General features: G+C 42.6%; 1 protein-coding gene across 2 annotated transcripts in view; it reads left to right on the top strand.

The window, feature by feature from the left end:
• The first annotated feature begins 8563 nt into the window (after positions 1–8563).
• The window catches only part of COMMD10 (COMM domain containing 10), a 203304-nt gene continuing 197483 nt past the window's right edge, over positions 8564–14384 (top strand). For both annotated transcript variants that reach the window (XM_034655904.1, XM_034655903.1), the window contains exons 1-2: positions 8564–8645; positions 10009–10099. In XM_034655904.1, the coding sequence (XP_034511795.1) occupies positions 8605–8645; positions 10009–10099 (132 nt within the window). In that variant the 5' untranslated portion in view covers positions 8564–8604. The remainder of the gene's footprint in view (positions 8646–10008; positions 10100–14384) is intronic.

Genomic DNA, 14384 nt, shown 5'->3' on the forward strand with positions numbered 1-14384 from the left:
AAAATACTCCTCTAAAGCAGGGGTCTCGCACTCAAGTGCCTTCAGGAGTAGAATATGATTCATGAAACAAGCTGTAAATATCAAGTCACTTCGTATTGTTTTCAAAATAAAAGTCTCTCTGATTACATTGCCTCTGTCATCACCGAGTAGGTCAAACAAAATGGGCAACATATTTCCACAGGCATATATATATTTTTAAAGATTTTATTTATTTATTTGACAGAGAGAGAGACAGCAAGAGAGGGAACACAAGCAGGGGGAGTGGGAGAGGGAAAAGCAGGCTTCCCTTGGGCAGGGAGCCTGATGTGGGACTTGATCCCAGGACCCCACTGAAGGCAGACGCTTAATGACTGAGCCACCCAGGTGCCCAGTGATGGACCATATTCAGACCACAGTTCTCCAGATTGTTACCCTAGCAAAGATTAAGAAAAGACTAAGAAGTTATAGTCAATTTATTGCTTGAGTGATGTATTTCTTTTAAGACAGTGTGAAAGATTTAGAAATTAGTACTCTTAAAACTTGATTGCAGGTGCAATCTTGTCCATTCTGAAACTAGTTCTCTTAGCAATACATTAATGTTATATTATCAAACATTAAAATACTTATATTTAATTTCATAAACCTAATTTCCATTTTAACAAAATCTTGGTTCTATATGGATTTAATGTTCACTGAATGCCAAAGCACTCCCATTCCTGACTTCTTTATTTTCATTAATCTCTTGGTTGACTTGTTTTTAGCTATCAGTTCTCCCAAAAGGAACTCATAGAAACTATGAATGCAATCCTGGTTGAGAATATGTAACTTTTGCTTAATAATTGAATAGCATCTTGGCTTGACATAAGCATTTTTTTTCTCAAAACTTTGTAGACATTGCTATGGAGAAGTCTGAAATTTGTGGCTTCTTTTTCCTCTTATTTTTTTCATTTGGATGCCCAGAGAATTTTCTCTTTATCCTTGGAGTTTGATAACTTTACCAGAATATGTCCCAGGATTACCATTTTATTTTATTTTATTTTATTTTATTTTATTTTATTTTATTTTTTTATTATTTTTTAAAAAATATTTTATATATTTATTTGACAGAGAGAGAGAGAGACAGCCAGTGAGAGAGGGAACACAAGCAGGGGGAGTGGGAGAGGAAGAAGCAGGCTCCCAGCAGAGGAGCCCGATGCGGGGCTCGATCCCAGGACCCCGGGATCACGCCCTGAACCAAAGGCAGATGCTTAACCACTGAGCTACCCAGGCGCCCCCAGGATTACCATTTTATAGCAGGTTCTTTGGAACACAATATGTGCTTCCATCAAACTACACACACAATTTTCCCGGTCTTACAGAGAAATTGTCTTCTGGAGTATATTTCTTGTGATTATCCCATAGAAATGACGTGAACTCACCATCCCCAACTAGAACTGGGTTTGCTGTGGAAACTGATGAAGGTACACACACACTGAGAAAGTATGAAAAGGTTTATTCCTCAAATAGTGAGGCTTTCTGGGAGAAGGGCAGGTCTCCCAAGATTTCCAAAAATGGCTTGGGAGAAGGGGGAAGGGCTCTTGGCATGGGGTTTCATAAAGTTTAGGGAGCAGGGCCAGCATGAAGGTTATCCCATGCAGACCAGCAGGTTGTGTGGTTTGGACGTCTTGCCAGTGCTAAAGAAGGGAGCCCCAGGCTTCCTGATTTGTCTGCCTGGGTGTGGAGCAGCAGGGGGAAAGGGGTGTTGGGGGCTTGAAAGCTGTCAGCCCTCAAACATCAAAAATGGAGTCAGACTCCTTACTACAATATTTGAATGTATTTTTGTGTCTATTTGTTGGATTCCTTGCCTTGGGGACATTGTTATCTTTGGCTTGACCTTTCTATGTTCTCAGTATCTACTTTGTGTTTTTCTCTTTCTTTGCTATGAATAGTCCTTCCTTTCTGTTAAACATTCAATTTGTGATTGTGTTTAGTCTGTTTCTCTCAGTTTCTAGTTCAGGTATTAGGATATGGTGTGCTTTTGGTCCTCAATCTCTTTCTTTGGTTTCACAATGCCTTCTACGTTTGATCTTGATGTTTTTTCAAGTTGTCTTTTAGCTCTTGTTCCACTGAATTAATTTTCTTACCAAGTGCTATCTTGAGCATTCACATGGGATTTTCTTCTGCCTCCTAGGCTACATTTTATTCCAGATTGCACTTTTCATCTGCTTTTTTGTATACCGTAGCCCTCTTTTTTGTACATTTTTAGGATGACTGCATAGTTGTCACGTCCCTTTTTCTTATCCTCTTTGTGTGGAGCGTGGACAGCTCTGCCCAGACTTCTGATGTGGTGCCAGAGCTTTCTAGTTCTTTTGCCTGCTACTGTGAGATCTGTTTGTTTTTCCATCCAGGATGCCAGCTTGATGGCTCACTATTGCCTTCTGTCTATTTCTCTCCAAAAACTTAAGGGGAAGTTGGGGCTGAGGGTAGCATTTGTGTGTGTGTGTGTGTGTGTGTGTGGATTTAATTTTCAATTGCTCAACTGTGAGATTTTATTCACTGTCCTGTATCAGGAATTACTCCACTTTTAGGGGCATGTTCAGTCCCCAAGCAGGGATGCCCTAAGCTTTAGATCAGCCCTCCATTAACTGTGGCACCCCAGAGCCTCTGACTGCTCCTGAGCCAGCCCTGATATTCACTTCCCTATTCCATAAGATTTGTCCCTTTTTTTGAGGCTGGGGAGGGGCAGAGGGAGAAGGAGAGAGACACTTCAAGCAGGTTCCACACTCAGCAGGGAGCCCGAGGTGGGGCTCTATCGCAGGACCCTGAGATCATGACCTGAGCTGAAATCCTGAGTCAGATGCTTACCCTACTGAGCCACCCAGGGGCCCCTCACTTCCCTATTTCATTCTTTTCATTTCCACTTCGGAGAGGGGAAGGACTGGAGTGCCTGTGGATTTCAGCCAGTGTTAACAGTGGAGGGGGAGTTGTTAAGGAAAGAATATTGTCACTGCAGCAACTGTTCCCATTAGCTTCTGTCCACGGGTATCTTTTCTTGTTTTCTCTTTTCAAATTTCCAACTCCTTTTTCCTCATTTGGAATACTAGATATAGTTTTGTAATTTCTGCCTTACTGCTCTACTTTCCCCCTTGCCAGAGGCAAGAAAAGAGTGATTCCTGCAGTTTCCTCCACTGAGTCCTGTATCAGCCTTCACAGACTTAGAGCCTCCAGTGATTTCCCACACCTTCCCCTTGGCTGTTTACCTCCCATTCTGCTCCTCTCTAATTTGGGAAATATATAAACCGGGGATTCTCATGGCTTTGTGGATGCATCCTGTTTCTAGCACTGTTTTAGCAGGTGGGGGATCACCTTTAGACTCCATCTTAACCAGGGTAGATGCTTTGTTCCTTTCCCTGGCAGACACTTTTTCGAATGTGTTATTAAGTTACGCTTTTCTCCTTTGCAGTTGAGTGGATTTTTCTTTTTCTGTTGCATGTTTGTGGTGTCTACTACTTTTATTTCTTGACTAGTCATTGGGTAAAAGGCAATCTGTAACAGTACCACATGCAATATGTGTGGGAAACGCAATCAATTTATTTTCCCACCGTGTTCACTGGTGGAAATTACTGAAGAAGCCATTTAATCTTTCACACGTCTTAGGTGTAAATATCAGTCCTGTTAATGGCACAGGCCTTGGGGAAGGAGAATGGAGGAAACTAGGTGCAAATTAAAATGGAGGGGTGATAATTTGAGATGGTTTTCAGCTTTAAGAATAGATCAGAAAGGGATCTGTTCATGTATCACAAAGTATATATTTGTCACATTTTAATAAACGTTTCCCTCCCATACCCTTGCCTACCCTCCATTTGGTTAATACTGTTTGTTATGGGCATATGTGTCCTGCAAACTTGATTCTTTTCTTTTCCTTTCGTTTCTTTTCTTTTCTTTTCGTTTCTTTTCTTTTTGTTCCTTTTCCTTTCCTTTCCTTTCCTTTCCTTTCCTTTCCTTTCCTTTTTTCCTTTCCTTTCCTTTCCTTTCCTTTCCTTTCCTTTTTTCCTTTCTTTTTCCTAAGCTTCTCACTTCCTTTCCACATCACAGCCTGGTATGCAAATACTCAGAGAACAGATAAGTCTCATGCATTCTTTATTTCTGGTGTAACTCACATCAAACAGGAACAGTCACATAACCTCCTCATAAATAAAAATATGCAAGTTTGAAACTTCATTCCCCCGAGAATTGACGGAGAAAATGTGGAAGGAACAATTACATGTTTCTCATCTAGAAGGGTGTTCTTTAGTTCCACTCCAGCTGATTCCCTCACACCTATGAGGCAAGCGCTGACTAGAGAGCTAAAAACAGGGCTCAAAACTGTGGCCGAGGGGTGGTGGAGAGGGGGAGGTGTGTGTTCCCTGTGGTGCTGAGGAGGAGAAAAACTGGGACAATGGCTTCTGCAAGCGAACGGGACAAAGCAGCTGACTGTGGATTTTGTATCTGATAGTCATCTGGGGATAGGGCGGTGAGTAGCAGGTAGCTCGAGCCCTCCACCCTTACGTGACTCTGAACTGCCTTTGATAGTTCGCCTGAGAAACTCAGGATGAGATGTAGGACTACAGACTGTCACAAAGTTAAGGACCTGGGCCAGAGGCTTAGCTAACCCACTGCCAGAATACTCTGGGTACATAATAAAATGCCTATACTCCCAGTTTGACAGTATTTATCAAAAGCTTACTTACAAGGTCGTCCCGGGTGGACTGGGTTCCTGGGGCTCAGATACTAGTGTGTTGGGTGAATAGGTATCACCCTTCCTCCAAAGATAACCATTTGCATTGCTTTGGGCTGGGTTCCTGGGTGTACCCAGAGTTTACTTAACGGTTGGTGGAGACTTTGGGGGAGGGGAAAGGCTCAGCTCTTGTATTTACTTCATTGAGTGTCAAAGATACAAACCATGCCTCATAGGGAGAGAGTGGGTGCATACTGTATCACAGGAAATGGCCATGGGGCCCTTGAGAAGGAACTCACCCAAAGAGAGGTGTTCCAAAGGTCACACCCAGAAGGAAGTGTTAGCTCCCACAACACAGTGGACCTCACTCCAACCTGTGCTGTTACAGACTTTGGTGAAACAACCAGGCACATGCGAACTAAAAAGGCTGCATCACCAAAGAGCTAAAACATTCAAAGCTTAAGCAACTCTTGATTGAGATTCCACCCAAGGAGTAAAACTGTCTCTGAGTGATGTTCCTCTCTCCATATGCTCAGCCTTGCCACATCTCAGGCAGTGCAATGTTCAAGTTTCCCAATAAAGGGGCCCTGGGAACTTTGCACTTTTGGTCTTAAAGCCCCTGCCACTTGCTGCCACCTTGGGGGGGTGGGGGGTGGATGGGAGAGGAGACATCTGGAGAGCGGGTTGGGCAGGGATTGTGCCCTGAGCTCGCCTCTCCTACAGGTTTGGGACTCCGATCTTACTCGAGATTTTCCAGTGAATGCCTACAGGTGCCAGGGGACGTATCCCGTGAGTCCAGGGGAGGTCTGAGCCATGGGACAGATTTTGATCAACAAGAGACAGAAGATTGGAAAGAGTCTGCAGACAAATTTGCTCACTCCCACCTCCTGGCTGTTCTAAGACACAGTACCTCAAAATAGTGTGTCTGGAAATATCACAGTACTGAGAAATCAACTAGGTTTTCCATCTGTAACCAGCTGTATAACACACCACCTTGTACTTGCTTCTCTCCTTTCCTTCCTTCCCTTTTGCACTCACAAATAATTCTCTACAATGACAGTCCCCAGGGAAGCACTAGCATGTAACTCAGGCTGTTTTCTAGAGAACCCAGGCTAACACAGAATGAAAAAAATAAAAGTTGGATTTGGTGAAGGTTGCAATGAGGGCAAGGATACGGAGGAAATTTGGGGGCATTCAGTATGTTTCATAGCCATAACAGATCAGGAACAGCCGATCTGGGCTCTGGATCCATCATCAAGACGGGTTGACAAGTTTGAGGGTTAGGGGTAATGTGTGGTATGGAACCGTGTCTCCAGGAGGGATATATCCTGTCTCTAGCAGGTGGCCACAGGTAGACAAAGGACTTTTTCATGAATCTGTATGCATATACTCCAGAGACCACAGAAATATTTTGGGTGAGGTTCTCACTTAAGGGGTGAAATTATTCTCTGCCTCAAGCCTTTATGGCAACCAGTACCAATAAAAAGTGATAGCCCCATCAGTGACATTAAGAGAAATCCTGGAGACTTTATTGCTAAAACCTTGGAAGTCCATGCTTTGTGTTATAAAGGAGGGGAGAGTGTTTCTCCCATATACACATCACACTGTTTAATTCTTACCACAGCCCCTGGGAGCAAACACAGCATTATTCTCTTTCCCATTTTACAGATTAGGAGTAAGAAGTTTAAGGGAGATAAAGTGATTTGTTTCAGGTTACATGGATTCAGGGCTTGAACCATCCTGATGCCCTTTTGCTCAGAACCCTAGCTGTGGTTGTGAAGGCACTGAGGAGGTGAATTTCACTAGAGATTCCAAATGGTTTTAGCTGGTTAGTGGCCCTACTGCAGGCAATGAATGAAGACAAAAGGGAAATTATTCAGAAGTCAAGGGAACTGGGGCTCTTCTAGAATTATGCCAGGTAAAGTAATCTGTGTTTGTTTCAGAGACCTATAATTTACGTAGATTCACATGCATCTTTTTCAGATACTGCACAAATTGGGGAGTGTGTGGAGTGTTGTGGAATTAAATGTATTTGTATGTGTTCAACACAGTGTATAATTGACTCAATTATCCATGTGGGGATTATTCACTTTTAATTTGCAATCTGGCTTCTCCTTTCAGTTAGGATGTTTTTGGGGCTGCTCTACGAATGCCAACTAATTTAAATAATAATTTAAGTAAAACATAATTAGGTAGGAAAATTAAATTCAATCTTTTGCCAGCTCCCGAAGATTCTACAGCTGAAATGTAACTCTAACTCACTTGCAGTTTTTTTCACTCTCAAAAGCTATTTTACTACCACGGGATTTTATTACTTTCCATAGATTATTGCAATAGTTCCCTGTTTGACTTTCCGCTTACCTCTTTCCAATCCAATCATCATTCCGCTGACAGTAATCTTCGAAAGATAAAAACCAAAAAGAAGACAAAAAAAGAACAGCAGCTCTCATCACAAAAATGTCTCTCCTTGAAAAGATTAACGGGGCCGCCTGGGCGGCTCAGTCGTTAAGGGTGCTGGGGTCATGATCCCAGGGTTCTGGAATAGAGCCCCGCTTCGGGCTCCTGCTCAGCGGGACCCTGCATCTTCTTCCTCTTCCGGCTTGTGCTCTTTCTGTCAAATAAATAAATAAAATCTTAAAAAAAAATATTAATGACTCCTCATGTCTCACTAGCTCAAGGGCACATGCTGTAATCTATCATTCAACACCTCATGCCACCTGCTAGAGAAAGTTTTCCTGATCCTAACTCCCTACCAGCCCCCACCCCCGTGCTTTACCACTCTTCCCACCTCTAAATCCCTTGAATGCTCTACATGTTTTTCTCTGAGGCAGACAAAGCTATTCGTGAACCCATGGTGGGATCCCTGCTCTACTGTGAGATTCTAAATGACAGTCTCTGTGGGCTTGAATCTCCCCTATTGAGCAGTACCTAGTTCAGCACCGGACGGCAGAAGGGTGCAATGAAACTTGTCCATATGAACTGCCAGCAAACCCTCACGGTAGGAATTTTGGTCTTTTGTACCCCAGTGCCTACCACAGTATCTGGTATACAGTAGGTGCTCAGTCAATACAGGGATACAGATACAGGAAGGGCTGATCGCACAGTGCCGAGGCTGGAGCTGGTGGCATGACCTCTCCTGCGGGTAAATGTGTGACGTTCCGGGCTGCTTTTGGGGAGAACGTTCCACTGCCTGCCCCTCTGCAGTACAGGCTAGACTCTGGCGGCGGTGGGGTGCTTAAACTTCCTCTGTTAAAAAAAAGAAATCTGTATGTATATGTTCAGACACCTAAATATATGTTTGTACATGCCTACGACATAAAAATACGCATCCATATCCGGATATACATACAGCACAACAGAGGTGTGAACTGTGCAGGTCCACTCATACTCGGAATCTTTTTATAAATATGGTACAGTACTGTCATGTATTTTCCTTATGATTTTCTTAGTAACATTTTCTTTTCTCTAGCTTACTTCCGCTTATTTTATTGTCATAATATAGCATATAATAAATATGACATACACAATGAGTCCATCGACTATGTGATCGGTAAGGCAAGGGATCCGGTCAACAGGAGGCTGTTAGCACTTAAGTTTTGGGGGAGTCAAAAGTTACATGTGGATTTTTGTCTTACGGCAGGGTGGGCAAACTTAGCCGCTACTTGCTCAAGGGTCAGCTGTGTATGTATAATAAGCAAATAGATAAATAGAAATACGTCAATACGCGAACAGGCTTAAGGCAGAACAGTGACAGCGGCGCGAGGAAAGCGAGGAGGGTCCCTCTTCCCTGGAAGACCTAGGACAGGATTCGCTCCTGCACCCGGAGGCGGAGCCTGCGCGGCTTGGGCCTTCCGCCTTTCCGTAGGCCTGCCGTCATTGGCTGAGCTACAGACAGCTGACAGGCGGCGGCAGGCTTGGGAGCTTCAAGGATGGCGGCCACCACGGCGCTGATCCTGCCGGAGAGCCCCAGGTAGCCGCCAGGGCTGGCGCGGACCAGGCGGCGCCAGGACGCCCCTGCTGGCTGCCGCCTTGGCTCCGAGGCGGGGCCCGGCCGAGGGGGTGGGCGCGGGGCTGGCGAAGTCGCGGTGCAGCCCCGCAGCAGTGCGGGGGGCTGTGGGCTTCTCACCTCAGTGGTTCACGTACTTGGGGCTCCAGTGCTTCTGGCAGCTGGGGTCAGTAGGACGGTGTGTGTGGTGTGTGTCACCGTTTCCAGAGTGTGGGATCTGAAGTACCCACGCCTACCTGAGTAGTGCTGAAAAAACTATGCCCTTTTTCTGTTTTCAGCTTTCTCTCGGGCCTGATTATGAGAAAGGCTCGCAGTGGTGCTGGACGCTCTTTTACGCGTAACACGTGTCAGTAACCCTTTTCAATCAAGAGAGAATAGTCCTCAGGCGGCGAGCTTGGGGCTGGTTATAGTATCTAGCCAGAATTTGGTAATGTGGCTTTTGATTTCATTTTATTGATTTTTAGTTTATTTCTACTTATGGTAGGTAAGGTCGCCTGCCCAGGGTGGTGATACAAAGTTATCTCTCAAAATGCAGTTATTTAAATAGAAATGACTCCCATTTCATGAAACATAAATACTAGTGCAGGTAGTGTGCGGATGTGGAAAAAGTGCTGAGGTGTACCGGTAAATAATTGAAGTTGGAAAGTAACTCCCTTGAGCCTGAATTGGGCAGGCAGCTTCTTGAAGAAGAGAATTGTAATTTCAAAGTTTTTCCTTCTTTCTGGATTCCTTGAGTTCTGACGGCCAGTTCCTCCCCTCACATCAGTGTTCCGTTTAACACCCACCACATCAATAAGCCATAACCAGTATGATGCAGTAGGATAGTTCTTATCTAATTTAAAGCTGATTATTACCGTTGAAGCACGGTTTTAAAACAACTGTGTACTGTTAACCCAAATGATTTTATTGTGTGTATATATAGCTATATATATATTATTCTGTTATCTGCCGTTCAGCATTCTTTTCTTTGTATTTTGGTGTCATGGCCACTTTCCTCCTTCCTTTCCATAATTCTTCTGTGGGTTAAGTGGGTATTAAATATTTACTGCTGAGTTAATGCCATTCTCCACAAAGTGCAAGATTCCTCTGGTAGCTCACCTTGCCCCCAAAGAAAGAGAAACTCTGCCAAATGGATGAGTACTTTTGGGAGGCATCTTTTTGGAAATGTCCCCCCTCCTTTGCTCGCCGTCATCTGTTCTTTATAGCAATCAGAGTTGTTGAAATGGAAACTTTGAGACAACAGCAATTGTAGACAAATGTACTTATAGCAAGGACAGTTCCACTTGGAAAACTCATTTTAAAATTTTTGTTTTACAAATTTATTTAGCATGAAAAAGGCAGTATCGCTGATAAATGCCATAGATACAGGAAGATTTCCACGATTGCTCACTCGAATTCTTCAAAAACTTCACCTGAAGGTTTGTATTTTTGCATTTCTATAGTTTATAATACTTTCTTGTGATTGCCCTGAAACTCTTTGTTTCTACTTGAAAAACTTTTTCTGAAGTATAGTGTTCCCCAGTGTGTCCTTGGCTTTCTAGAACATTTTGTGATGTCCCATGGTCAAAAGTTTGGGAAACTCTCTTCTCATTAAAATTAGTCTTTTTTATTATGGAACTTTTCAGAGTGTATATATTAGATATATTTTTCTCAGAGTATATTTTATGGTAGTAAATATTTAAGGGTGAATACGGTGTGCAAGATTGTCCAAACGTGTTTGACCTTGGAACTGTGGTATCATGGTGTATATTTTGGGACTCAGGTTCTGTGTAACATGCTTTGGAAAAATTCTGATTTCATTCTTCCTCCTAAAAATAATGCTGTGGTTTTGCTAGCACCCAGTGTTTAATCTTTCATTTAATCTGCCTCTTCTACTTCTGTTTCAAGGGTGTAGTTATTTGGGACATACTGATGTTTAGTGATTCACTGCTCGGTCACTAATTTAACTTCTGTATCAAGTTATAAAAATTTAATTCCATCCAACACATGTTTATGGCACACCTAGTAACTAGTAACTCTGCCTGGTGGTGCCAGGCATCACCATTAAATGAGAACCTGGACTTTTTTTAAAATTTAAATTCCAGTTAGTTAACATATAGTGTAATATTAGTTTCAGGTGTACGATGTAGTGATTCAGCACTTCTGTACCACACCTGAAGAGCCTGGACCCTTTCCTCCACTTTTTCCTGGGAGCCAGCCCCATTCTGAGCGCTTTCTTCCTCTGACATGTCTCTCAAGTTCTTCTTCATAGTCCTAGTTCTCTTCATAGTCCTAGTTCTCTTCATAGTCCTAGTTCAGATCCTTAACATCCCTGCTGTAGACTACAGTAACTGCCTTCAAACTGGGATCTCTGCTGAAAGTCTTCTTCCTCCTATCACTGCTTCATAAATGTCCATTTATCTCTCCAAATACTTTTTTTTCCTAAAAAACAAAAAACGAAAAACCCAGTTGATCATATCCGTACAGTGTTTGAAGCCATCATTGACTTCCCATTGTCCCATGGGAAAAAATTCAAAATCTTTAGCATTGTGGTATAATCGCCTTGTAATAACAGTATAATATGGCCAGAAGCTATATTATTCCCACTTTGCAAGTGCTCCAATCACACCGGACTGTGCTCTTTTACTGGAACGTATGGTGAACTTTTCTAACTCTGAGTCTGTGCATATGGTCTTTCCATTACCTGCAATGTCTTTCTTCCCTTCTTTAGTGGAAAAACTATGCATCTTTCAAGGATTTGGGCATCTCGCTCTCAGCAGTTTGTTTTCTCTGCTTCTAAAACACTCGGTTCATTGTCACCTCATTTTATTTTATTTTTTTATTTTTTAAAGATTTTATTTATTTATTTGATAGAGATAGAGACAGCCAGCGAGAGAGGGAACACAAGCAGGGGGAGTGGGAGAGGAAGAAGCAGGCTCATAGCAGAGGAGCCTGATGTGGGGCTCGATCCCATAACGCCGGGATCACGCCCTGAGCCGAAAGCAGACGCTTAACCGCTGTGCCACCCAGGCACCCCTGTCACCTCATTTTAGTATAGCGTTATAAGTATTTGTTTTATGATGACAAGGTCTTTCGCTGACCTTTAATACCTTGAGTATCATGTCTTACTCATCTTTATATTTCCATACCTAATACCTTGGTGCTTATGCAGTTGCTGCCCGATAGCCATTCTTGGAGTTAATTCTTTGCCTTGCGTGGGAAACACAAAACAAATGCAGGTCCTCTAAATTCCTGGCTATAAGGAATCTGTGATAGAGATGCAGAGACAGGAGGAACCACCACAGTATTCTAAAAGCAGCTGCATTCTGTGGTATTTGTGATTCTCAGTTACATTGCTCCTTCTGATACTGTTCTAGTGGCTTTGTGTTATTGATTCATCCAATCCTTACAGCAACTTTAGGAAGTAGGTACTATTGTCATCCTTATTTCATTCATGAAGAAACTGAGATAGAAACCAGTTAAATAGTCCAAGGTCACACAGCCAGCGAGTAAGTAGCCTGGTTCCAGAATCCATTTGTTTAACCCATTACAGTAAACCTCAGGGAAGAGTACAGAAGAGTATATAAATTAGTCTAAAAGTGAATGATGTAGGCAATCAATACCGAAGTTCTGCTTTGATTCACTGAACTGGTGGCCGCCTTCTTACACTTATGAAACAACATGGGACAAAAAACTCTTAGATATATCTTTTGTTCTTTATAGTGAGGGAGGATAGAACATTTGCAGGAGAAATGTGATATGTAGTTTGCCTTTGACCCTCTCAGTCATACCGAGTTGTGAATAAGTTAGTGTCTTAGAGTAAGTGGGTGGCCAGAGGATTCCACAGCGCGTTAATGCTGTGCTGTCATTGGTAGGGGGCTGGACGTGGGAAGGTGAGGTTGTTGGCAGCTGAAGCAACTGAGAACAAAAACATGTAGGTGATAACTTGCCTGCTAAGACAGAAAGTCAGGAAAGGTGCAATTTTTTTTTTTCCTAGACAGTTTCAGGGAATGTTCTCCTAGAAGGGCTCCTATTGTGATAAGAGTTCTTATCAAATAAAGTTTGCAGTGACACTCAGGATCTGCCAGCTTTCTTTTATGTACTCTTGGTCTGTTCAGTGGGCCTTTGCCTTGAGACAAGCAGAACCCTTAGAACAGTGAAACCTGGCATGGGTAGCTTGGTGAAGAGTTTTAGGGATTGGGTTACTGTTCTAAATATTATCAGCTTGACACTTTAATTTGCTTACGGGCAGAGGATATCTGTTTTTGTCCAGACTGGTTCCTTGGATTCTGTAGTTGGAATAAACATAGGGAAACTAAGCTAAGGTAGAGAATATGGGTGTGCCTGAGCATGAGTCTGGGAGTCCTCTTTGCACTGTTCATCTTCTTGGCTCATCCTAGCATATAGAAATACATGGGAAGTTTTGGGGGGTTTTTACAATGTGTGGAGGGTGCTGTTGGCATTTAATGCCCAGGAACTAAATGTCTTGCAACGTGCAGAATGGTCCTGCCCAAATTGCCCTGTCCAGCATGCTAATAGAGTCTGCACTGGAAAACACTGACAGAAGTCAGAGTAACTTCCATAGCTGAGGACTTAGAGATAACAATTTATGGCCTCTGAGTTAAAAAAAAAAAAAATGGCTTTCACAACTCATGCAATTAAAAAGACTCATGTACTTTGCTCCACTGGAGAGACTTGTAGGTCATTACACAAAGCCTGTTGATGTAACCGTGCTGTATATCTAATTCTGAGAGATCCGCTCTGGATTCCTGGCCATGGCAGAATAGACCCAGCCAACTGGGGAATGAAGAAGCGCCTGTGACAGGCACGTAGGCAGTTTCAAGAATTGATGGCTGATCATGGCATAAAGTGGGAGAATTAGGAAAATTAGACCCAAGAAATTGAAATGCCCAGAAATCTGAGGGTTTTTTTCTGAAGTGAAAAATCATCAGTGTATCTTAGGAGTTTTTTATGATCCTGTACCACAGAATTCTGATGCTCATAATTGTGACCTGACTCATCATAAGAAATGAGTTTAATCCGATATACTTTGTTTACGAAAGTCTAGAATGGGTGCTCTACATTTCAGAGAGATTGCTTTCAAAAGCTTAAAATAAAAGTTCTTTTATTCGATAGGTTCACTTGTGGGTACCTCTGTTTTCCCACATTATGACACAGTGAAATCTCATTATGTCGGCATAAAGGACAATCACAAGTGTGAACCTCAGCCTATAGAAATGCCTCAGAATTTTTCTCGGCTGTTACAGCACGTGAAGGTCCTGCTGGCGTTTAGTGCCCAGGACTTGAAATGTCTCGTGTGCAGGACAGTCGTGCGCAAAGGAGCATTCGACCCGTAACAATTTGGTTTTTATTGCAGATCTTTTTCCATTATTAATAAATACAGATGTGCATATGCATGTGCATACACATGGAAAGAAATAGTTTCTGTGTTTTCGTATACCTCCTTCGCTTATTACTTTTATCAGAGATCATTCCATGTGAATCCATGCAGTACTACCGTATATTCTTTATGTGCTGTTTTTCCTTTCTGCTTGTGTATATATATTTATAGCACACTCCCTTTAAACATGTAGAAAAAATTTACATTCACTTTCCATTTTTAAAATGTGAGTTTCTTGAACACTTGCTTTCTAATTTTATAAACCTGAGCCTTAATTTTTTCCCATTGAGAGGATAAAAAAGAATGTGTCTCTTTTACCTTCT

The sequence above is a fragment of the Ailuropoda melanoleuca genome, chromosome 3 (assembly GCF_002007445.2).
Source record: "Ailuropoda melanoleuca isolate Jingjing chromosome 3, ASM200744v2, whole genome shotgun sequence".
Lineage (NCBI taxonomy): Eukaryota > Metazoa > Chordata > Mammalia > Carnivora > Ursidae > Ailuropoda > Ailuropoda melanoleuca.